This window comes from Pseudophryne corroboree, chromosome 5 (assembly GCF_028390025.1).
Source record: "Pseudophryne corroboree isolate aPseCor3 chromosome 5, aPseCor3.hap2, whole genome shotgun sequence".
In the NCBI taxonomy this organism is placed as follows: Eukaryota; Metazoa; Chordata; class Amphibia; order Anura; family Myobatrachidae; genus Pseudophryne; species Pseudophryne corroboree.
In genome coordinates this window covers 412074279-412100449 of record NC_086448.1, presented here as the reverse complement: position 1 = coordinate 412100449, position 26171 = coordinate 412074279, and the positions used below count along the sequence as shown (strand labels likewise).

Below are 26171 nucleotides of genomic sequence, written 5' to 3'. Positions count from 1 at the left end.
CCCCAGAATCTGTGTCATGTAAGTATCTTCTTTGTATTATTTTAATCATTATGCACGTCCCTGCTAAGCAGTGATAAGAGCGGAGAAGTGAGCCAGCGGAGAAGTGTCCTTGGTAACCAATCAGCACTGAAGTAACATCTATAATTTGCATACTATAAAAGTATACAGAGATGCTGATTGGTTGATGGGGCAACTTCTCCACTGGCTCACTTCTACACTCTTATCACTGCTTAGTAAATGTCCCTCTATTTATTTTCGGCATCCGCCTCGGTTCCGTCACATTACAGGATCTTTTCTCTGGCTGAACATCCCGTTACCAACCACACGACGTGCACCGGACGAAGCATAAGCCAAAGCCAAGTTGTTGAGAATGACAAGAACTGACTAAAAATTCGGAGAAAAGGGGCGTGGCTAATGGTACCTGGGAATGCCCGTCGTTTCCAAGGCAGCACGCGACTGTGAGGGTTTAAAAGGTGCCGCGCGTGCGCGGAGCGCTATCCCTGTCTGGCCGTTTTTTTTTCTAGCTCAGCTGCACTTGGAAGAAGAAGCCGCGCGCGCCCCTGAGTGGTATCCACGAGACAGCAGCTGCTCCCGGGCCAGGACACTCCAGTCTCAGTGCAATTGCACGAGCCAGGGCGGCTGGTGAGTAGCACACGTGGTTCCCTGCTGAGTGAAGTGGGCGGCGGGCATGATTGTAAACACGTGTGGGGCGTAGTACTGACTACCGGGGGTTGGGGTGTTGCTGTCTCTCCCATAGCAGTCCTGCTGCGCTACAACAAGTCTAATCCCTCCATATGCACGCTTTATGTTCTGTCCTCCCTTTGCAGCGTGTGTTTGTGACACGATCTCCCTGAACTCTGTGTGTATCTCCGTACCTCAGCACTGTGCTGCTCTGTACATGGTTTCTCCTCTCCTCTCCTTCCAGATGGAGCCCGACTGTCACCTCCCTCGCATCTGCTCTACCCTCGTCACAGGACCCTGACTCTATACCCGGAGCAGCAGCAACTCTCCGGACACTCTTCGTCCTGCCATTTGCTTTCTACCAGTAAGGGCTTCTCACACTGAGATGTTGACAGTGGAGAGACCATAGGCCTGTACCAGCCTCCCAAAGGACATCTGCTCCCTTTATATTGTAGCAGTGTCTGACACATTCGTCTGATTCAACGGAGTGGTTTATTTGCACTCTGCAACTATAAAAGTCTCTTTTGGCCTACTTGTATGTTGCTATCCATACCCCCAAAGTTATGTGAACGTTTTTAAGAGGTGGTCTTTGTGTTTCAACAAACTACTTATCTGTGTATATATTTATTTGTGCTCTGCTTCTTGCAGTCCCACTGAACTGTTTGTTTTATGGATCCACGTGTGGCCTGGATTCAGCCGGAGCAGAGAGGCCCTGCCAATGCTCTTTGGATGCATGTCTGGGAGACGTCACAGGGGATATGGGACTCGCAATACAGGCAGCCAATGTCCCCTGGAATTCCTCCTGGAAGCCTTAGCCCTAATTTGTTAAATGGACCTCCTAATTATACATCGCATATGTGTCTCAACACCTTGGCATTGGATAGATATGTGTACCAGAGTAACTCTGTTTCTCGCCCAGGCACACCGGGTTCCTGCTCCTCCTCATCCTCAGGAGATCGTGACCAAGATGCTGTACCAGTAGTTGCTGGCTGTGCTTTACCTCCTGCCTCAGCATTTCAATCTTTGGACAATTCTCATACTACAAGGTCACAGAAGAACCCCTCTGTGTCTTCATCATGTTCATCGTCTTCTGATATTGATGCAGATGCTGTAAGATGTCCCTCTCCTGCTGGTACTAGTATAGGAATGCTTCAGGGCTGTATTTTTCCGAACTCTTTAATCTCTGAGGTAGTGCAGAGCAATAGTTTTGAGAATGGGCTCAACAATAACTTATGTGATCAGCATACAACCTCGAGACACGTTCATAAACGATCATCTTCCCCGCTTACAGGCCATACCTCCCGCCGTGGTGACTTGCATCACAACATCTTTAACCAATTTTCCAGTAGTTGTGACAGATTTCATCAGTACCACCCTGGGCGCAGGAAAAGAGAGAATAAAGCAAGCACATACGGTATAAACTACTTGGTTAATGAAGGAGCAACCTGGGTGGATTGTGGGAATCATGTGCAGTATGCATCTGGCACCCCATGGAAAACTAGAGAATACTATCCAGGCATAAAGGGGTAAGTTTGTTGGTTATGCCAGTCCAGATGTTGTAAAAAGTCTTAATTTAAAGTGCATACTTTGCTTAGAATACAAATATGAAACACTTATAGCTTCCTTGTAATAGGGTCATGGTTTCTGTATTGAAGCTATAGTTTTCATCACTGAGTTGAATCCTTACTGAGAATATAAAGGCCCCCATACATCAGCAATCTATTAGGGCAATTTTGTGTTTTGCAGATTATTGTGGAAACTTGCAATGTACAGTATGAGCTCCACAGAACGCAAATTCAGAGCAAAACTCGATTGGGATTGTTAAATCAGATTGTCCAACATGCTGCCTTTCACAGATCAATTGGGGCTGTAGATTGCTAGTGTATGGTAACAATCTGCAGATTTGCGGACCGTTTGTACTTAAACCATGGGTCTTCAACCTGTGGCTCTCCAGCTGTTGTGGAACTACACATCTCAGCATTCCCTACTCAGTTTTAGCATGCCTTAATAGCAAAATGGTGGCAGGGCATGCTGGGATGTGCAGCTCCGCGGGATCAGTACTAAATGCCGCCGGTCGGAATCCCGGCGGTCGAAATACAGACGCCGGAATCCCGACCACACAATCCCGACAGGGGTGGTGAGCGGAACGCAGCCCCTTGCGGGCTCGCTTCGCTCGCCACGCTGCGGGCACGGTGCCTCGCTACGCTCGGCACACAATTATATTCTCCCTCTATGGGTGTCGTGGACACCCACGGAGGGAGAATATGTCGGGATTGTGGCGGTCGGGATTCCGGTGTCGGTATTTCGACCGCCGGGATTCCGGCCGGCGGCATCTTGACCGCATCCCAGCTCCGCAGCAGCTGGTGGACCGCAGGTTTTAGACCCATGCACTAAACTGATGAGTTTTTCAAGATTGGCTTATCTGTGTTTGCTGAAAATGATTTGCAAATCACGGAGAAATATCTTATGTATGGGTGTATATTGGTGGATTGAGGAATCTTTTTAAATCTGGGAAATAGTCTTGGACTCCTCAAATAATTTATTGTATTTCTCTATCGTCCTAGTGGATGCTGGGGTTCCTGAAAGGACCATGGGGAATAGCGGCTCCGCAGGAGACAGGGCACAAAAAGTAAAGCTTTACGATCAGGTGGTGTGTACTGGCTCCTCCCCCTATGACCCTCCTCCAAGCCTCAGTTAGATTTTTGTGCCCGGCCGAGAAGGGTGCAATCTAGGTGGCTCTCCTAAAGAGCTGCTTAGAAAAGTTTAGCTTAGGTTTTTTATTTTACAGTGAGTCCTGCTGGCAACAGGATCACTGCAACGAGGGACTTAGGGGAGAAGAAGTGATCTCACCTGCGTGCAGGATGGATTGGCTTCTTTGGCTACTGGACATTAGCTCCAGAGGGACGATCACAGGTACAGCCTGGATGGTCACCGGAGCCTCGCCGCCGGCCCCCTTGCAGATGCTGAAACGAGAAGAAGGTCCAGAATCGGCGGCAGAAGACTCCTCAGTCTTCTTAAGGTAGCGCACAGCACTGCAGCTGTGCGCCATTTCCTCTCAGCACACTTCACACGGCAGTCACTGAGGGTGCAGGGCGCTGGGAGGGGGGCGCCCTGGGAGGCAATGTAAACCTATTTTTTGGCAAAAAATACCTCACATATAGCCTCCGGGGGCTATATGGAGATATTTAACCCCTGCCAGAATCCGTTAAAGAGCGGGAGACGAGCCCGCCGAAAAAGGGGCGGGGCCTATCTCCTCAGCACACAGCGCCATTTTCCTCACACAGCTCCGCTGGTCAGGAAGGCTCCCAGGCTCTCCCCTGCACTGCACTACAGAAACAGGGTAAAACAAGAGAGGGGGGGCAAAATTGTGGCAAAAATATATATATTAAAGCAGCTATACAGGGAGCACTTATTATAAGGCTATCCCTGTCATATATAGCGCTTTTGGTGTGTGCTGGCAAACTCTCCCTCTGTCTCCCCAAAGGGCTAGTGGGGTCCTGTCTTCTTTAAGAGCATTCCCTGTGTGTCTGCTGTGTGTCGGTACGTGTGTGTCGACATGTATGAGGACGATATTGGTGTGGAGGCGGAGCAATTGCCAAATATGGGGATGTCACCCCCTAGGGAGTCGACACCAGAATGGATGGCTTTATTTATGGAATTACGGGATAGTGTCAACACGCTAAAGCAGTCGTTTGACGACATGAGACGGCCGGACAATCAATTAGCACCTGTCCAGGCGCCTCAAACACCGTCAGGGGCTGTAAAACGCCCGTTACCTCAGTCGGTCGACACGGACCCAGACACAGGCACTGATTCCAGTGGCGACGGTGACGAATCAACCGTATTTTCCAGTAGGGCCACACGTTATATGATTTTGGCAATGAAGGAGGCGTTACATATTGCTGATACTACAGGTACCACAAAACAGGGTATTATGTGGGGTGTGAAAAAACTACCTATAGTTTTTCCTGAATCAGATGAATTAAATGAGGTGTGTGATGAAGCGTGGGTTGCCCCCGATAAAAAAACTGCTAATTTCAAAGAAGTTATTGGCTTTATACCCTTTCCCGCCAGAGGTTAGGGCGCGCTGGGAAACACCTCCTAGGGTGGACAAGGCGCTCACACGCTTATCAAAACAAGTGGCGTTACCCTCTCCTGAGACGGCCGCACTTAAAGATCCAGCAGATAGGAGGATGGAAAATATCCAAAAAAGTATATACACACATACAGGTGTTATACTACGACCAGCTATAGCGACAGCCTGGATGTGCAGTGCTGGGGTAGCTTGGTCAGAGTCCCTGATTGAAAATATTGATACCCTGGATAGGGACAATGTTTTACTGTCTTTAGAGCAAATAAAGGATGCATTTCTTTATATGCGTGATGCACAGAGGGATATTTGCACACTGGCATCACGGGTAAGTGCTATGTCCATTTCGGCCAGAAGAAGTTTATGGACGTGACAGTGGTCAGGTGATGCGGACTCAAAACGGCATATGGAAGTTTTGCCGTATAAAGGGGAGGAGTTATTTGGTGTTGGTCTATCGGATTTGGTGGCCACGGCTACAGCCGGGAAATCCACCTTTTTACCTCAAGTCACTCCCCAACAGAAAAAGACACCGACTTTTCAACCGCAGCCCTTTCGTTCCTTTAAAAACAAGAGAGCAAAGGGATATTCATATCTGCCACGAGGCAGAGGAAGGGGGAAGAGACTGCAACAGGCAGCTCCTTCCCAGGAACAGAAGCCCTCCCCCGCTTCTACAAAAGCCTCAGCATGACGCTGGGGCTTCCCAAGCGGACTCGGGGGCGGTGGGCGGTCGTCTCAAGAATTTCAGCGCGCAGTGGGCTCACTCGCAGGTAGATCCCTGGATCCTGCAGATAATATCTCAGGGGTACAGGTTGGAACTAGAGACGGATCCACCTCGCCGTTTCCTGAAGTCTGCTTTACCAACGTCCCCCTCCGACAGGGTGACGGTCTTGGAAGCCATTCACAAGCTGTACTCTCAGCAGGTGATTGTCAAGGTACCTCTTTTACAACAAGGAAAGGGGTATTATTCCACTCTATTTGTGGTACCGAAGCCGGATGGCTCGGTAAGACCTATTCTAAATCTGAAATCCTTGAACCTGTACATAAAAAAGTTCAAGTTCAAGATGGAGTCACTCAGAGCAGTGATAGCGAACCTGGAAGAAGGGGACTTTTTGGTATCCTTGGACATCAAGGATGCGTATTTCCACGTTCCAATTTACCCCTCACACCAGGGGTACCTCAGGTTCGTCGTACAGAACGGTCACTATCAGTTTCAGACGCTGCCGTTTGGATTGTCCACGGCACCTCGGGTCTTTACCAAGGTAATGGCCGAGTTGATGATTCTTCTTCGAAGAAAAGGCGTATTAATTATCCCATACTTGGACGATCTCCTAATAAGGGCAAGGTCCAGAGAACAGCTAGAGATGGGATTAGCACTGTCTCAAGAAGTGCTAAAGCAGCACGGGTGGATTCTGAATATTCCAAAATCCCAGTTAATTCCGACAACACGTCTGCTGTTCCTAGGGATGATTCTGGACACGGTTCAGAAAAAGGTTTTTCTCACGGAGGAAAAAGCCAAGGAGTTATCCGAACTTGTCAGGAACCTCCTAAAACCAGGAAAGGTGTCTGTACATCAATGCACAAGAGTCCTGGGAAAAATGGTGGCTTCTTACGAAGCAATTCCATTCGGCAGATTCCACGCAAGAATTTTCCAGAGGGATCTGCTGGACAAATGGTCAGGGTCGCATCTTCAGATGCACCAGCGGATAACCCTGTCTCCAAGGACAAGGGTATCTCTTCTGTGGTGGTTGCAGAGTGCTCATCTATTGGAGGGCCGCAGATTCGGCATACAGGATTGGATCCTGGTGACCACGGACGCCAGCCTGAGAGGCTGGGGAGCAGTCACACAAGGAAGAAACTTCCAGGGCGTGTGGTCGAGCCTGGAAACGTCTCTTCACATAAACATTCTGGAACTAAGAGCAATCTACAATGCTCTAAGCCAGGCAGAACCTCTGCTTCAAGGAAAACCGGTGTTGATCCAGTCGGACAACATCACGGCAGTCGCCCATGTAAACAGACAGGGCGGCACAAGAAGCAGGAGTGCAATGGCAGAAGCTGCAAGTATTCTTCGCTGGGCAGAGAATCATGTGATAGCACTGTCAGCAGTGTTCATCCCGGGAGTGGACAACTGGGAAGCAGACTTCCTCAGCAGACACGACCTTCACCCGGGAGAGTGGGGACTTCATCCAGAAGTTTTCCACATGCTTGTAACCCGTTGGGAAAGACCAATGGTGGACATGATGGCGTCTCGCCTCAACAAAAAACTGGACAGGTATTGCGCCAGGTCAAGAGACCCGCAGGCAATAGCTGTGGACGCGCTGGTAACGCCTTGGGTGTACCAGTCGGTGTATGTGTTTCCTCCTCTGCCTCTCATACCAAAAGTATTGAGAATTATACGGCAAAGAGGCGTAAGAACGATACTAGTGGTTCCGGATTGGCCAAGAAGGACTTGGTACCCGGAACTTCAAGAGATGATCACGGAGGATCCGTGGCCTCTACCTCTGAGAAGGGACTTGCTTCAGCAGGGTCCCTGTCTGTTTCAAGACTTACCGCGGCTGCGTTTGACGGCATGGCGGTTGAACGCCGGATCCTAAAGGAAAAAGGCATGCCGGAAGAAGTCATTCCTACCTTGATTAAAGCAAGGAAGGAAGTAACCGCGCAACATTATCACCGCATTTGGCGAAAATATGTTGCGTGGTGCGAGGATCGGAGTGCTCCGACGGAGGAATTTCAACTGGGTCGATTCCTACATTTCCTGCAATCAGGATTGTCTATGGGTCTCAAATTGGGATCTATTAAGGTTCAAATTTCGGCCCTGTCGATTTTCTTCCAGAAAGAATTGGCTTCAGTTCCTGAAGTCCAGACCTTTGTTAAGGGAGTACTGCATATACAGCCCCCTGTGGTGCCTCCAGTGGCACCGTGGGATCTCAATGTTGTTTTGGACTTTCTCAAATCTCATTGGTTTGAACCACTAAAAAATGTGGATTTGAAATATCTCACATCGAAAGTGACCATGCTACTAGCCCTGGCTTCGGCCAGGAGAGTGTCAGAACTGGCAGCTTTATCTTACAAAAGCCCATATCTGATTTTCCATTCGGACAGGGCAGAACTGCGGACTCGTCCACATTTTCTCCCTAAGGTGGTGTCAGCATTTCATCTGAACCAGCCTATTGTAGTGCCTGCGGCTACAAGCGACTTGGAGGACTCCAAGTTGTTGGACGTTGTCAGAGCTTTAAAAATATACATTTCAAGGACAGCTGGAGTCAGGAAATCTGACTCACTGTTTATACTATATGCTCCCAACAAGTTGGGCGCTCCTGCGTCTAAGCAGACTATTGCTCGCTGGATTTGTAGTACGATTCAGCTTGCACATTCTGTGGCAGGCCTGCCACAGCCAAAATCGGTAAAAGCCCACTCCACAAGGAAGGTGGGTTCTTCTTGGGCGGCTGCCCGAGGGGTCTCGGCATTACAACTCTGCCGAGCGGCTACGTGGTCGGGGGAGAACACGTTTGTAAAATTCTACAAATTTGATACCCTGGCTAAGGAGGACCTGGAGTTCTCTCATTCGGTGCTGCAGAGTCATCCGCACTCTCCCGCCCGTTTGGGAGCTTTGGTATAATCCCCATGGTCCTTTCAGGAACCCCAGCATCCACTAGGACGATAGAGAAAATAAGAATTTACTTACCGATAATTCTATTTCTCGGAGTCCGTAGTGGATGCTGGGCGCCCATCCCAAGTGCGGATTATCTGCAATAATTGTACATAGTTATTGTTACCTAAATCGGGTTATTGTTGTAGGGAGCCATCTTTCAGAGGCTCCTCTGTTATCATACTGTTAACTGGGTTTAGATCACAGGTTGTACGGTGTGATTGGTGTGGCTGGTATGAGTCTTACCCGGGATTCATAAATCCTTCCTTATTGTGTACGCTCGTCCGGGCACAGTATCCTAACTGAGGCTTGGAGGAGGGTCATAGGGGGAGGAGCCAGTACACACCACCTGATCGTAAAGCTTTACTTTTTGTGCCCTGTCTCCTGCGGAGCCGCTATTCCCCATGGTCCTTTCAGGAACCCCAGCATCCACTACGGACTCCGAGAAATAGAATTATCGGTAAGTAAATTCTTATTTTTTTTAATTAATTTATTGGTGCCTTAAAGCTGGGTACGCATTAAACAATATGTACTCGGAGCGATGTCGTTGGAGACCAGACTCAGCAGTGGGCTGGCATCGGCAAGTGCATACATACTTGCCGATGCCAGCAGCGACTGGGGGGGATCTTACGGCAGCATGGCATTCGCTGGCGATGTTGCCCGTGGTGGAGAATGTTGCTGATGAGTTTGCATCGTAAACCATATAGTGCATACACACTAGCCGATGTGAACGATATATGTTACGATCTGCCCAATATTGTCCGCATTGTTCGATATATTGTCTAGAGTGTACCCACCTTAAGTCTACAGAGACTTCTGTACTGGTAGTCTCGAAATATTCATCTATACTAGCCTCCAGCTATTAACTGTTTAAGTATCAGTTATACTGTTTCTTTTAAAATATTCATAAACTTCGTTGGCATATTAAGTATAAAAAAATAAAAAGTGTGAACTAAAGTGATTTAATTACAAGCTAGGAAACTTTCCATGGTCTTTATGCTGCAGATTCTAGCTGTGTATCAGCTGGCCATTTAGGTTATTATACACTTAACTGGCCACCAATTCATGTACTCTTACATGTAAAGGGCCCCATACACTTGTGTGACATGTCTGACCATCATGTCGCAGGTGATCACCTTGGCAGCCTCCCGGGCGGCAGGATCGCCCAAGATACATCGTATGCTGTCCTTTTGCATAAGATCTATCTTGGGCGATCCCAGCCATTCCTGCGGGGTCAGACATGATCGCTAGTGCAGCACGGTCAATCTGGAGGATCCGATCCAATGCTCATGGGAATGAGGATCGGATCGGAAACCCCCCCCAAAATGCCCGATTTCACCCGATTATATCGAGCCAAATGCCCGAAATCGGGCATTTTTGTTCTAGTTTATGGGGCCCTTAAGTTTCCTCTTACATCTTTGCTCCATGCGCTACAAGCCGCGTTACACAACACATGAGTGATGTGGTTTCGCAAAGTAATGGACGCGCAAGCTGTTTTTGCTGATTAAAATGATATGCAGCATATTCTGTGTAACTGCGACTGTATTTGCATACAAAATGCTATGCTAAAGTGTGTTCACAGAAAACACTAATGTGGAATTTCGGATGCAGTTAAAGCTGTGAATACACACACAATATTACATTACTTTGCATCTGAGATGTGTTTTCGTGGGGAAAAAATGCTAGACGACTTGGCTCTGTCGAGTCACAGCATTATGCGACTTCAAGGGAAGTTCAGCGTGACTGCAGTAAGGAAGTAAGAGGACACGTCTGTATGTCATTCATACATACATACATACATACATACATACATACATACTCCAAAATACAGAATTTCTTGAGTGAGACTGAGGTTGTGATACCTTTTTCTGATGGCTCAATGTACACAAACTTTGTTTCAATACATAAAAGTATTAAAAATATTGTATTAAATGACCTACAGGCTGTGTGTATATGAAACATAAATGAATTGTGTGAATGTACGCACACACTTTGTTTAATGCACAAAGTCATGAGAAATATTAGCTAAGATTACCTTCAGGCTGTGTGCATAAGGTGTATATGAAACGTAAATGCATTCTGTGCTTAAACTTGGGTCCAATCACCACAATATTTCTCATTATGGTATGCAATTATTCCAAACAGCGGAAACCATCTGATATCCAAAATACTTCTGGTTCCAAGCATTTTGGATATGGGATACTCAACCTGTGTATGGTATGTATGGTTGTATGTTATATTACTTCTGTTCCGCTGTGTGCTATTCCTGTAATTTGTACCTCCACTTATCACACACCTTGCACACAGCAACGTACACAGGGCACACCAAAGTTGCCTTGAATGGTTCCTCAGTGTGGGCAGGATGTACTACATGTGGATCTTTCTGTGCAGGGTATATCCTACTACCCGTAAGTGTCAGTTTCCAATATATTCACTGGAACATTCCACAGTTATACCGCTTTCAGATCGCAAATGCCGGATCCCACTCGGGAAGAGAAACGTGTCCGTACCAGGTGGGATCCGGCATTTGCTCTGCTTTGCTGGCTTTCCGACCCGGCAATATACTGGGTCGGTTGCCATAGCAGGGGTGGAGGCGGTGCTGGGAGATGAGCTCATCTCCTGCGCCACCTCTCCCTATGCTGTGAATGGGAGCCGTGTTGCATCAACATGGCTCCCATTCACACTGCGCCTGACCCAGTATTCAACCCGGGAATAACCGTTCTTATATACCGGGTCAGGCGACCCGCTAATTCGTACAAAGTGCTTTCACATCGCACACTGACCCGTGTCGATACCGGGTTATTTGTGCGATGTGAAAGGGGTATAACCTTCATTAGTGTTCACTCTAGGATTTTTTTAGGGCAGTGTGCTGAGCATGGAAGAGGGCACATTTTTATTTTGAAGGGCACATTTTTGATGCGACGCTTTGCGCACAAAGCATAGCGCATATGTTTATAGTTTTTGTACATACATTTTGCCCTTAGTAAATCATATACCCATACATACAGTATAAGACACCTTACATCTGTACTGAGAAACATACTGTATATGTCCAGTTTTCTTGAAAGATCGGCTGTAGCATATACATAAGTAGATAATTATAAATGTCTTTCTCTTACGTCCTAGAGGATGCTGGGGACTCCGCAAGGACCATGGGGTATAGACGGGCTCCGCAGGAGACATGGGCACCTATAAAGAACTTTTAGTATGGGTGTGCACTGGCTCCTCCCTCTATGCCCCTCCTCCAGACCTCAGTTAGATCCAGTGCCCAGAGGAGAAGGGTGCACTGCAGAGAGCTCTCCTGAGTTTTCTGTGGAAAAACAGGCTCCCTGCATCGTGGGACTGAGGGGAGAGGAGCAGACCTACTTAAATGATAGGCTCTTCTTCTTAGGCTACTGGACACCATTAGCTCCAGAGGGAGTCGTAACACAGGTCTCACCCTGGGGTTCGTCCCGGAGCTGCGCTGCCGTCCTCCTCACAGAGCCGGAAGATAGAAGCCGGTTGAGTATGAGAAGCAAGAAGACGTCAAAGGCGGCAGAAGACTTCAGATCTTCATGCTCCCACACACAGACACACAGAAAGCACTGATGGGTGCTGGGCGCAGGGGGGGCGCCCTGGGCAGCAATAAACCTCGTTTTTGGGCAAAAAAGGTCACATTAGGCTGCGGAGGCAGCAAATAGATGATCCCCCGCCATTTTATTAAAATTGAAGAGGGACCGAAGCCCGCCACTGGACGGGGCGGAGCTTGATCCCTCAGCACTAACCAGCGCCATTTTTTTCCACAGAGGCTGCAGAGAACGCTGGCTCCCCGGACTCTCCCCTGCTGAACACTTCAGAGGGCTGAAAAAGAGGAGGGGGGCACATTGAAGCGCAGTGAGTGGGAAGATTGGCATTATATAATAATATAAAAGCGCTGTCTGTATTTTCCAGTGTCAGTTTGGCGCTGGGTGTGTGCTGGCATACTCTCTCTCTCTCCTAAGGGCCTGGTTGGGGATTTGCCCCCTTATAGGTATATCCCTGTGTGTGTGGGGTGTCGGTACGTGCGTGTCGGCATGTCTGAAGCGGAAGGCTTCTCCAAGGAGAAGGTGGAGCAGATGAGTGGTGTGTCCCCGTCGTTAGTGCCGACTCAGGAATGGATGGACATGTGGCATATGTTGAATGCAAGTGTGGCATCTTTACATAAGAGGCTAGATAAAGCTGAATCCAGGGAGGCATCAGGGGGTCAATCATTAGATTGGACCGACTCACAGGGCCCGTCGGGGTCTCAAAAGCGTCCCTTGTCACTAATTGTGGACACTGATACTGACACGGACTGATTCCAGTGTCTACTATGATGAAGCTAGATTGCACCCTAAGGTGACAGAGTATTCAGTGTATGATTATTGCAATAAGAGATGTGTTGCATATTGCTGATGAACCCTCTGTTCCAGACACGAGGGTACACATGTTTAAGGTAAAGAAACAGATAATAAACTTTCCCCCATCTCATGAACTTAACGAGTTATTTGAAAAAGCTTGGGAGACTCCAGATAAGAGGCTGCAGATTCCCAAAAGAATGAATATGGCATACCCTTTCCCTACACAGGACAGGGTATGTTGGGAATCCTCTCCCACTGTGGACAAGGCTTTAACACTCCTGTCCAAGAAAGTGGCGGTGCCGTCTCCAGACACAGTGGCCCTCAAGGACCCTGCGGACCGCAGGCAGGAGACTACATTAAAGTCTATTTATTCACATACTGGTGCTTTGCTCAGACCGGCAATTGCGTTGTCATGGGTATGTAGCGCAGTTGCAGCTTGGACAGATACCCTGTCGGCTGACCTTGATACCCTAGATAGGGATGCTATTTTGTTAACTCTAGCCCATATTAAAGACGCAGTCTTGTATATGAGACGCTCAAAGGGACATTGGGTTGCTGGGTTCTAGAGCCAATGCCATGGCTATTTCAGCGAGACGATCCTTATGGACCCGCCAATGGACGGGTGATGCGGATTCGAAAAAGCATCTGGAGGTTTTACCCTATAAGGGTGACGTGTTGTTTGGGGATGGGCTCGCGGACCTGGTTTCCACAGCTACCGCGGGTAAATCTACCTTTTTACCTTTTATTCCCCAACAGTGAAAGAAAACTCCACAATATCACATGCAGTCCTTTCGGTCGCAAAAGTCCAGAAGAGGTCGGGGATCCTCCTTCCTTGCCAGAGGTAAGGGTAGAGGAAAGAGAACACCTGCTTCGGCTGGTGCCCAGGAACAGAAGTCCTCCCCGGCTTCTACAAAACCCACTGCATGACGCTGGGGCTCCCCTGCGGGAGACCCCACCAGTGGGGGCACGCCTTCGACTCTTCAGCCAGGTCTGGGTCAGGTCAGACGTGAATCCTGGGGCGTTGGAAATAGTTTCCCAAGGCTACAAACTGGAATTCGAAGAGGTGCCCCCATGCCGATTTTTCAAGTCGGCCTTACCAGCTTCTACCCCAGAGCGGGATGTAGTGTTGGCTGCAATTCAAACGCTGTGTCAACAGCAAGTAATTATCAGGGTTCCCCTGAACCAACAGGGAAAAGGGTACTATTCGACCCTTTTTGTGGTCCTGAAGCCAGATGGTTCGGTCAGACCCATTTTAAATCTAAAATCCCTAAACCTGTACTTGAAAAGATTCAAATTCAAGATGGAATCGCTCCGAGCGGTAATAGCCAGCCTGGAGGGGGGGGGATTTTATCGCGTCACTGGACATAAAGGATGCTTACCTTCATGTCCCCATATATCCCTCTCATCAGGAGTACCTGAGATTCGCTGTACAGGATTGTCATTGCCAGTTTCAGACGTTGCCGTTTGGGCTTTCCATGGCCCCGAGGGTTTTCACCAAGATAATGGCGGAAATGATGGTGGTCCTGCGCAAGCAAGGAGTCACAATTATCCCATACTTGGACGATCTCCTGATAAAGGCGACATCAAAAGAGTAATTGCTGAGAAACGTGTCACTCTCTGAGAGTACTCCAGCAACACGGTTGGATTCTCAATCTACAGAAGTCGCAGTTGGTTCCAACAACTCGACTAGCGTTCCTAGGTATGATACTGGACACTGAACAAAAGAAGGTTTTTCTCCCGTTGGAAAAAGCCCGGGACCTCCAGAACATGGTCCGAGACCTGCTAAAGCCAAAAAGAGTGTCGGTTCATCAATGCACTCGTGTTCTGGGGAAAATGGTGGCAGCCTACGAGGCCATCCCCTTCGGTAGGTTCCATGCGAGGACGTTTCAATGGGACCTTCTGGACAAATGGTCTGGGTCCCATCTACAATCACATCAAAAGATAACTGTCCCCCAGGGCCAGGGTGTCTCTTCTATGGTGGCTGCAAAGTGCTCACCTCCTAGAGGGTCGCAGATTCGGCATTCAGGACTGGGTTCTGGTAACCACGGATGCGAGCCTCCGAGGATGGGGAGCAGTCACCCAAGGTAAAAATTTTTAAGGACTATGGACAAGCCAGGAGTCCTGCCTGCACATCAACGTGTTGGAATTAAGGGCCATATACAACGGCCTTCGACAAGCTGAGAGTCTTCTTCGCAACCTACCGGTGCTGATTCAGTCGGACAATGTCACAGCAGTGGCTCATGTGAACCGCCAAGGCGGGACAAGTAGCAGAGTCGCGATGGCAGAAGCCACCAGGATTCTTCGCTGGGCGGAAAATCACGTAAGCGCTCTGTCAGCTGTCTTCATTCCGGGTGTGGACAACTGGGAGGCAGACTTCCTCAGCAGACACGATCTCCATCCAGGAGAGTGGGGACTTCATCAAGAAGTCTTTGCAGAGATAACGGGTCTTTGGGGAGTTCCTCAAATAGACATGATGGTGTCATGCCTCAACAAGAAGCTTTGGAGGTATTGTGCCAGGTCTCGGGACCCTCAGGCAATAGCAGTAGACGCTCTGGTAACACCATGGGTATTCCAGTCGGTCTACGTGTTTCCTCCTCCTTCCTCTCCTCACAAAAGTGTTGAGGATCATAAATCGAAAGAGTACAAACAATACTCATTGTTCCAGACTGGCCTCGAAGGGGCTGGTACTCAGATCTTCAAGAGATGCTCACGGAAGATCCCTGGCCTCTTCCTTTAAGGGAAGACCTGTTACAGCAGGGGCCCTGCATGTTCCAAGACTTACCGCGGTTACGTTTGATGGCATAGCGGTTGAACGCCGGATCCTAGAGGAGAAGGGTATTCCGGAAGAGGTCATACCTACTCTAATAAAGGCTAGGAAGGAGGTGACGGCAAAACATTATCACCGTATCTGGCGAAAATATGTCTCTTGGTGTGAAACCAGGAATGCTACTACGGAAGATTTCCATTTGGGTCGTTTTCTCCACTTCCTACAGACAGGAGTGGATATGGGCCTAAAATTAGGCTCTGTTAAGGTACAGATTTTGGCTCTGTCGATATTCTTTCAGAAGGAATTGGCTTCTCTTCCAGAAGTCCAGACTTTTGTAAAGGGAGTGCTACACATCCAGCCTCTTTTTGTACCCCCAGTGGCACCATGGGACCTGAACGTGGTGTTGCAGTTCTTAAAATCACACTGGTTTGAACCCCTTAACACGGTTGAGTTGAAATTTCTCACCTGGAAGGTGGTCATGTTATTGGCCTTGGAATCTGCAAGGCGGGTGTCAGAATTAGCGGCCTTGTCTCACAAGAGCCCCTACTTGATTTTTCATGTTGATAGAGCGGAATTGAGGACTCGTCCTCAATTTTTACCTAAGGTGGTTTCTTCTTTCCATAGAAACCAACCTATTGTGGTGCCTGTGGCTACAAGTGACCTGGAGGATTCCAGGTCCCTGGATGTAGTCAGGGCCTTAAAGATTTATGTAGCCAGGACGGCTAGAATTAGGAAAACAGAGGCTTGGTTTGTTCTGTATGCAGCCAACAAGATTGGCGCGCCTGCTTCAAAGCAGACTATTGCTCGCTGGATCTGTAACACGATTCAGCAGGCGTATGTTACGGCTGGATTGCCGTTACCACATTCAGTAAAGGCCCATTCCACTAGGAAGGTGGGCTCTTCTTGGGCGGCTGCCCGGGGCGTCTCGGCATTACAGCTTTGCCGAGCGACGACTTGGTCGGGGTCAAACACTTTTGCTAAATTCTACATGTTTGATACCCTGGCTGATGAGGACCTAGCATTTGCTCAGTCGGTGTTGCAGAGTCATCTGCACTCTCCCACCCGATTGGGAGCTTTGGTATGAACCCCATGGTCCTTAAGGAGTCCCCAGCATCCTCTAGGATGTAAGAGAAAATAAGATTTTAAACCTACCGGTAAATCTATTTCTCCTAGTCCGTAGAGGATGCTGGGCGCCCGTCCCAGTGCGGAAAATCTGCAAGACTTGTATATAGTTATTGCTTACATAAGGGTTATGTTACAGTTGGAATCTGTCTTGGACCGTTGCTGTTTGTTCATACTGTTAACTGGTTATGTGTATTCCAGGTTATATGTTATGATTGGTGTAGGCTGGTATGAATCTTGCCCTTAGATTTACAAAAACCTTTCCTCGTATTGTCCATCTCCTCTGGGCACAGTTCTCTAGCTGAGGTCTGGAGGAGGGGCATAGAGGGAGGAGCCAGTGCACACCCATACTAAAAGTTCTTTATAGGTGCCCATGTCTCCTGCGGAGCCCGTCTATACCCCATAGACCCTACGGAGTCCCCAGCATCCTCTACGGACTAGGAGAAATAGATTTACCGGTAGGTTTAAAATCTTATTTCTCTGACGTCCTAGTGGATGCTGGGAACTCCGTAAGGACCATGGGGAATAGCGGCTCCGCAGGAGACTGGGCACAACTAAAGAAAGCTTTAGGACTACCTGGTGTGCACTGGCTCCTCCCTCCATGACCCTCCTCCAGACCCCAGTTAGAATTTTGTGCCCGGCTGAGCTGGATGCACACTAGGGGCTCTCCTGAGCTCTTAGAAAAAGAGTTTATTTTAGGTTTTTTATTTTCAGTGAGATCTGCTGGCAACAGACTCACTGCTACGAGGGACTAAGGGGAGAGAAGCGAACCTACCTACCTGCTTGCAGCTAGCTTGGGCTTCTAGGCTACTGGACACCATTAGCTCCAGAGGGATCGAACACAGGCCCAGCCTCGGTCGTCCGGTCCCGGAGCCGCGCCGCTGTCCCCCTTACAGAGCCAGAAGCGGGTCCTGGAAATCGGCGGCAGAAGACTTCGGTCTTCATCAAGGAAGTGCACAGCACTGCAGCTGTGCGCCATTGCTTCCCATGCTCCGGTCACTGATGGGTGCAGGGCGCTGAGGGGGGGGGCGCCCTGGGCTGCAATATTGAGTACCTTGGCTGGCAAATAACACATAATATAGTCATAGGGGCTATATATGTGTAAAATACCCCTGCCAGATATACATAGAAAAAAGCGGGAGAAGTCAGCCGAAAAAGGGGCGGGGCTATCTCCCTCAGCACACTGGCGCCATTTTCCCTCACAGCTCCGCTGGAAGGATCGCTCCCAGGCTCTCCCCTGCAGTTTCCAGACTGCATAGGGTAAAAAAGAGAGGGGGGGCACTAAATTTAGGCGCAATATTGTGTATACAAGCAGCTATTGGGAAAAATCACTCGGTTATAGTGTTAATCCCGGTGTTTTATAGCGCTGTTGGTGTGTGCTGGCATACTCTCTCTCTGTCTCCCCAAAGGGCTTTGTGGGGTCCTGTCCTCAGTCAGAGCATTCCCTGTGTGTGTGCGGTGTGTCGGTACGGCTGTGTCGACATGTTTGATGAGGAGGCTTATGTGGAGGCGGAGCAGGTGCCGATAAATGTGATGTCACCCCCTGCGGGGTCGACACCTGAGTGGATGGTTATGTGGAAGGAATTACGCGACAGTGTCGACTCCTTACATAAAAGGTTTGACGACATAGCAGATGTGGGACAGCAGGCTTCTCAGCCTGTGCCTGCCCAGACGTCTCTAAAGCCATCAGGAGCTCTAAAACGCCCGCTACCTCAGATGGCAGACACAGATGTCGACAAGGATACTGACTCCAGTGTCGACGATGATGAGACTAGTGTACATTCCAATAGAGCCACCCGTTACATGATTACGGCAATGAAAAATGTGTTGCATATTTCTGATATTACCCCAGGTACCACAAAAAAGGGTATTATGTTTGGGGAGAAAAAACTACCAGTGGATTCTCTGACGTCCTAAGTGGATGCTGGGACTCCGTAAGGACCATGGGGAATAGCGGCTCCGCAGGAGACTGGGCACAACTAAGAAAGCTTTAGGACTAACTGGTGTGCACTGGCTCCTCCCACTATGACCCTCCTCCAGACCTCAGTTAGAATCTTGTGCCCGGCTGAGCTGGATGCACACTAAGGGCTCTCCTGAGCTCCTAGAGAGAAAGTATATTTTAGGTTTTTTATTTTACAGTGAGATCTGCTGGCAACAGACTCACTGCAGCGAGGGACTAAGGGGAGAAGAAGCGAACCTACCTAACTGGTGGTAGCTTGGGCTTCTTAGGCTACTGGACACCATTAGCTCCAGAGGGATCGACCGCATGGAACCGGCCTTGATGTTCGGTCCCGGAGCCGCGCCGCCGGCCCCCTTACAGAGCCAGAAGCAAGAAGTGATCCGGAAAATCGGCGGCAGAAGACTCCTGTCTTCAACAAGGTAGCGCACAGCACTGCAGCTGTGCGCCATTGCTCCTCATGCACACCTCACACTGCGGTCACTGATGGGTGCAGGGCGCTGGGGGGGGGGTGCCCCGAGCAGCAATATAAACACCTTGCATGGCAAATCATCACAATATACAGCCCCAGAGGCTATATATGTGATAAATTACCCCTGCCAGAATTCCTGAAAAAAGCGGGGGAAGTCCGCGAAAAAGGGGCGGAGCTATCTCACTCAGCACACTGGCGCCATTTCTCCCTCACAGCTCCGCTGGAAGGAAGCTCCCTGGCTCTCCCCTGCAGTCTACACTACATAAGGGTAAAAAAGAGAGGGGGGGCACTAAATTTAGGCGCAATATACATATATAGCAGCTATAAGGGGATATAATTTAGTTAATCCCTGTATTATATAGCGCTCTGGTGTGTGCTGGCATACTCTCTCTCTGTCTCCCCAAAGGGCTTTGTGGGGTCCTGTCTCCTGTCAGAGCATTCCCTGTGTGTGTGCGGTGTGTCTGTACGGCTGTGTCGACATGTTTGATGAGGAGGCTTATGTGGAGGCGGAGCAGATGCTTATAAATGTGTTGTCACACCCTGCGGGGCAGACACTTGAGTGGATGGACTTGTGGAAGGAATTACGTGAAAGTGTCGACTCCTTACATAAAAAATTTGATGACATGCCAAATGCGGGACAGTTGGCTTCTCAGCTCGTGCCTGCCCAGACGTCTCAAAGGCCATCAGGGGCTCTAAAACGCCCGCTACCTCAGATGGCAGACACAGATGTCGACACGGATACTGATACCAGTGTCGACGACGAAGAGACTAATGTAATGTTCAATAGGGCCACTCGTTACATGATTGAGACAATGAAAAATGTTTTACACATTTCTGATGTGACCCCAGGTACCACAAAAAAGGGTATTATGTTTGGAGAGAAAAAACTACCAGTAGTTTTTCCCCCTTCTGAAGAATTAAATGAAGTGTGTGAAGTAGCGTGGGCTTGCCCAGATAAAAAATTGGTAATTTCTAAAAAGTTACTAATGGCGTACCCTTTCCCGCCAGAGGATAGGTCACGTTGGGAAACACCCCCTAGGGTGGATAAAGCGCTTACACGCTTATCAAAAAAGGTGGCACTACCGTCTCCGGATACGGCCGCCCTAAAGGAACCTGCTGATAGAAAGCAGGAGGCTCTCCTGAAGGCTATATATACACACACTGGTATTATACTGAGACCAGCTATTGCTTCAGCATGGATGTGCAGTGCTGCAGCTGCGTGGTCAGATTCCCTGTCAGAAAACATTGACACCCTAGACAGGGACACTATATTGCTAAACATAGAGCATATTAAAGACGCTGTCTTATACATGAGAGATGCACAGAGGGATATTTGCCGGCTGGCATCTAAAATAAACGCAATGTCCATTTCTGCCAGGAGAGGATTGTGGACTCTGCAGTGGACAGGAGATGCAGATTCTAAAAGGCACATGGAAGTATTGCCTTACAAGGGTGAGGAGTTGTTTGGGGATGGTCTCTCGGACCTCGTTTCCACAGCGACTGCTGGGAAGTCAGCATTTTTACCCCATGTTCCCTCACAGCCAAAGAAAGCACCGTATTATCAGGTACAGTCCTTTCGGCCCCAAAAAGGCAAGCGGGTTAGAGGCGCGTCCTTTCTGCCCAGAGGCAGAGGTAGAGGGAAAAAGCTGCAACATACAGCCAGTTCCCAGAAACAAAAGTCCTCCCCCCGCTTCCTATAAGTCCACCGCATGACGCTGGGGCTCCACAGGCGGAGCCAGGTACGGTGGGGGCCTGTCTCAAGAACTTCAGCGACCAGTGGGCTCGCTCACGGGTGGATCCCTGGATTCTACAAGTGGTATCTCAGGGGTACAAGCTGGAATTCGAGACGTCTACCCCTCGCCGTTTCCTCAAATCTGCCTTGCCGACAGCTCCCCCGGACAGGGAGGCAGTGCTGGAGGCGATTCACAAGCTGTATTCTCAGCAGGTGATTATCAAAGTACCCCTCCTTCAACAAGGACGGGGTTACTTTTCCACAATGTTTGTGGTACCGAAACCGGACGGTTCGGTGAGACCCATTTTAAATTTAAAATCCTTGAACACTTATATAAGAAGGTTCAAGTTCAAGATGGAATTGCTCAGGGCGGTGATTGCAAGCCTGGACGAGGGGGATTCCATGGTATCACTGGACATCAAGGATGCTTACCTGCATGTCCCCATTTACCCTCCTCACCAGGAGTACCTCAGATTTGTGGTACAGGACTGTCATTACCAATTCCAGACGTTGCCGTTTGGTCTGTCCACGGCACCGAGGGTATTTACCAAGGTAATGGCCGAAATGATACTCCTTCGGAGAAAGGGACTTTTAATTATCCCGTACTTGGACGATCTCCTTATAATGGCGAGGTCCAGGGAACAGTTGTTGATCGGTGTAGCACTAGCTCGGGAAGTGCTAAAACAGCACGGCTGGATCCTGAATTTTCCAAAGTCGCAGCTGGTTCCTACAACGCGTCTACTGTTCCTGGGGATGGTTCTGGACACAGAACAGAAAAAAGTATTTCTCCTGGAGGAGAAGGCCAAGGAGTTGTCATCTCTAGTCAGAGACCTCCTAAAACCAAAACAGGTGTCGGTGCACCACTGCACGCGAGTCCTGGGAAAGATGGTGGCTTCTTACGAAGCAATTCCATTCGGAAGGTTCCATGCAAGGATCTTTCAGTGGGATCTGTTGGACAAGTGGCCCGGATCGCATCTTCAGATGCATCGGCTGATAACCCTGTCTCCAAGGACCAGGGTGTCGCTGTTGTGGTGGCTGCAGAGTGCTCATCTTCTAGAGGGCCGCAGATTCGGCATACATGACTGGGTCCTGGTGACCACGGATGCCAGCCTTCGAGGTTGCGGGGCAGTCACACAGGGAAGAAACTTCCAAGGACTATGGACAAGTCAGGAGACTTCCCTACACATACATATTCTGGTACTAAGGGCCATTTACAATGCCCTAAGCCAGGCAAGACCCCTGCTTCAACACCAGCCGATGCTGATCCAGTCAGACAACATCACGGCGGTCGCCCATGTAAACCGTCAGGGCGGCACAAGAAGCAGGATGGCGATGGCAGAAGCCACAAGGATTCTCCGATGGGCGGAAAATCATGTGTTAGCACTGTCAGCAGTGTTCATTCCCGGAGTGGACAACTGGGAAGCAGACTTTCTCAGCAGACACGACCTCCACCCGGGAGAGTGGGGACTTCATCCAGAAGTCTTCCAAATGGTTGTACACCGGTGGGAAAGGCCACAGGTGGACATGATGGCGTCCCGCCTCAACAAAAAGCTAAAAAGATATTGCGCCAGGTCAAGGGACCCTCAGGTGATAGCTGTGGACGCTCTGGTAACACCGTGGGTGTACCAGTCGGTTTATGTGTTCCCTCCTCTGCCTCTCATACCCAAGGTACTGAGAATAATAAGAAGGAGAGGAGTAAGAACTATACTCATTGTTCCGGATTGGCCAAGAAGAGCTTGGTACCCAGAACTTCAAGAAATGATCTCAGAGGACCCATGGCCTCTGCCGCACAGACAGGACCTGCTGCAGCAGGGGCCCTGTCTGTTCCAAGACTGACCGCGGCTGCGTTTGACGGCATGGCGGTTGAACGCCGGATCCTGAAGGAAAAGGGCATTCCGGAGGAAGTTATCCCTACGCTAATTAAAGCTAGGAAAGAAGTGACCGCAAACCATTATCACCGCATATGGCGGAAATATGTTGCGTGGTGTTAGGCCAGGAAGGCCCCAACGGAGGAATTTCAGCTAGGTCGATTTCTGCACTTCCTACAGTCAGGGGTGACTATGGGCCTAAAATTGGGTTCCATTAAGGTCCAGATTTCGGCTCTATCGATTTTCTTCCAAAAAGAACTGGCTTCACTACCTGAAGTTCAGACATTTGTTAAGGGAGTGCTGCATATTCAGCCCCCTTTTGTGCCCCCAGTGGAACCTTGGGATCTCAACGTGGTGTTGGATTTCCTAAAGTCGCATTGGTTTGAACCACTTAAAACCGTGGAACTGAAATATCTCACGTGGAAAGTGGTCATGCTGTTGGCCTTGGCTTCGGCCAGGCGTGTATCAGAATTGGCGGCTTTGTCTTGTAAAAGCCCTTATCTGATTTTCCATATGGATAGGGCGGAATTGAGGACTCGTCCCCAATTTCTCCCAAAGGTTGTTTCAGCGTTTCATTTGAACCAGCCTATTGTGGTGCCTGCGGCTACTCGTGACTTGGAGGACTCCAAGTTGCTGGACGTAGTCCGGGCCCTAAAAATCTATGTTTCCAGGACAGCTGGAGTCAGAAAGACTGACTCGCTATTTATCCTGCATGCGCCCAACAAGTTGGGTGCGCCTGCTTCAAAGTAGACTATTGCTCGTTGGATCTGTAAAAGCCCATTCCACGAGGAAGGTGGGCTCTTCTTGGGCGGCTGCCCGAGGGGTCTCGGCTTTACAACTTTGCCGAGCAGCTACTTGGTCGGGGTCAAACACATTTGCTAAATTCTACAAGTTTGATACCCTGGCTGATGAGGACCTAGAGTTCGCTCATTCGGTGCTGCAGAGTCATCCACACTCTCCCGCCCGTTTGGGAGCTTTGGTATAATCCCCATGGTCCTTACGGAGTTCCCAGCATCCACTAGGACGTCAGAGAAAATAAGATTTTACTCACCGGTAAATCTATTTCTCGTAGTCCGTAGTGGATGCTGGGCGCCCGTCCCAAGTGCGGATTGTCTGCAATACTTGTATATAGTTATTGTTTAACTAAAGGGTTATTGTTGAGCCATCTGTTGAGAGGCTCCGTTATATTTCATACTGTTAACTGGGTATAGTATCACGAGTTATACGGTGTGATTGGTGTGGCTGGTATGAGTCTTACCCGGGATTCAAAATCCTTTCCTTATTGTGTCAGCTCTTCCGGGCACAGTATCCTAACTGAGGTCTGGAGGAGGGTCATGGAGGGAGGAGCCAGTGCACACCAGGTAGTCCTAAAGCTTTCTTTAGTTGTGCCCAGTCTCCTGCGGAGCCGCTATTCCCCATGGTCCTTACGGAGTTCCCAGCATCCACTACGGACTACGAGAAATAGTTTTACCGGTGAGTAAAATCTTATTTTTTCCAGTGCTGAAGTAGTTATAATCCGTATGGGTTATAAAACAGAAAAGTTAAACAATGGGTTAAAATATATAGGGAAAAAAATAAGTCTATTCTACTAGGGAAATACTGTAAGCAGTACATGCTCACTGCTTACCCTGTTCTTTCCCTCTTTATCAGAGTGCTGTGTTACTTACAGTGCCTCCTCTGCCATCCAGTTGGCTAAGGATAGAAATTGTGTTCCAATTTCAGAGGTGGGCAAGGAGTAGACGACAACATTAAACATGCAGTCTATTGTATTCTGCATACAATGGGGCGATTTATGGTCCTGCAGGGTACACTGAAAAAGGGCAGGGTGCTTTTTCACATTTCAAAAATGGGTAGGGTGCAGCACCCTGCTGAAACAACCTAGAAGGAACACTTCTACATAGTGCACCCAACATGGCTACTTCATCTGGTACGCTTGTGAATGGGATGACTAATACATGGAACGAATAGTTTTGTTTGGACGTTAGCTGCTATTGTTAGCTGTGATTAAGGGGTTCACTACGATATGCCGGCGGCCGGGCTCCCGGCGACCAGCATACCGGCGCCGGGAGCCTGACCGCCGGCTTACCGACAGTGTGGCGAGCGCAAATGAGCCCCTTGCGGGCATGCTGCGCTCGCCACGCTACGGGCACGGTGGCGCGCTACGCGCGATACACTATTTTATTCTCCCTCCAGGGGGGTCGTGGACCCCCACGAGGGAGAATAAGTGTCGGTATGCCGGCTGTCGGGCTCCCGGCGCCGGTATACTGAGCGCCGGGAGCCCGACCGCCGGCATACTGAAGACCACCCGTGATTAAGCGTTCGCTGCATTCACCTTATTTTGTGTAAACTTTTCTAGGGGTAGACCATTCCACCCAGGGTAGTAATACTCAGTGCGCCCAAAATGGCTGCCTCAACTGGTACCTGTGAGGGTGCAATACACAACTCGTGGAAGTTATTACCCAGATTGCCTACACCAATACTGCATTATGTTTATTTGCGTTCTAGGTTTTCTCATTCGTCCTAGAGGATGCTGGGGGCTCCAAAAGGACCATGGGGTATAGGCTGGATCCGCAGGAGACATGGGCACTTTAAGACTTTAAATGTGTGTGAACTGGCTCCTCCTTCTATGCCCCTCCTCCAGACCTCCGTTAGATTCTGTGCCCAGAGAGACTGGACACACACTACGGGGGAGCTCTACAGTGTTTCTCTAGAAAATACTTTTGTTAGGTTTATTATTTTCAGGGAGTACTGCTGGCAACAGGCTCCCTGCATCATGGACTGAGGGGAGAGAAGCAGACCTACTTCTGGTAGGTTTAAAGGCTTTGCTTCTTAGGCTACTGGACACCATTACTCCAGAGGGTCTGATCACTTGGTGCGCCTAGCTGCTCGTTCCCGGAGCCGCACCGCCGTCCCCCTCACAGAGCCTGGAAAGAGAAGCCGGGTGAGTAGCAGAAGCAAGAAGACTTCAGAGGCGGCAGAAGACTTCTGATCATCGGAGGTACCGCGCTGCGCGCCATTGCTCCCACACACCAATGACACTATATGGGTGCAGGGTGCAGGGGGGGTGCCCTGGGCAGCAATTAAACCTCATTTTGGGCACTGGCATGACAGTATACAGTGCATAGGCACTGTATACAGACCCCCGCCAGTATAAATAAAAGCGGGACAGATGCGTGCCATGTAGGGGGCGGGGCTTCGTCCTCCAGCTCTAATCGGCGCCATTTTCTCTTCACGGCAAGCTGCAGAGACGCTGGTCCTGGCCCTTCACTTCTGTATCAAGTAACAGGGTGCAAAAGCAGGGGGGGCACAGCATATTTCGTGTTGTATTGATTTACATATAAAAGCGCTGCTAGGTCTGGGTTTGTAAATTCTTTCAGACCGGGTGAGGCGCTGGGTGTGAGCTGGCAAACTCCCTTTCTGTCTCTCTGAAGGGCAGGGTCAGAACAATCCTCATTGTTCCAGATTGGCCAAGGAGGAC

General features: G+C 49.3%; 1 protein-coding gene across 1 annotated transcript in view; it reads left to right on the top strand.

Moving 5' to 3' along the window:
• The first annotated feature begins 386 nt into the window (after positions 1-386).
• The window catches only part of TENT4A (terminal nucleotidyltransferase 4A), a 383360-nt gene continuing 357575 nt past the window's right edge, over positions 387-26171 (top strand). Inside the window, exons 1-2 of the mRNA XM_063922770.1 lie at positions 387-642; positions 926-2207. Coding sequence (XP_063778840.1) covers positions 1351-2207 — 857 coding nt within the window. The 5' untranslated portion in view covers positions 387-642; positions 926-1350. The remainder of the gene's footprint in view (positions 643-925; positions 2208-26171) is intronic.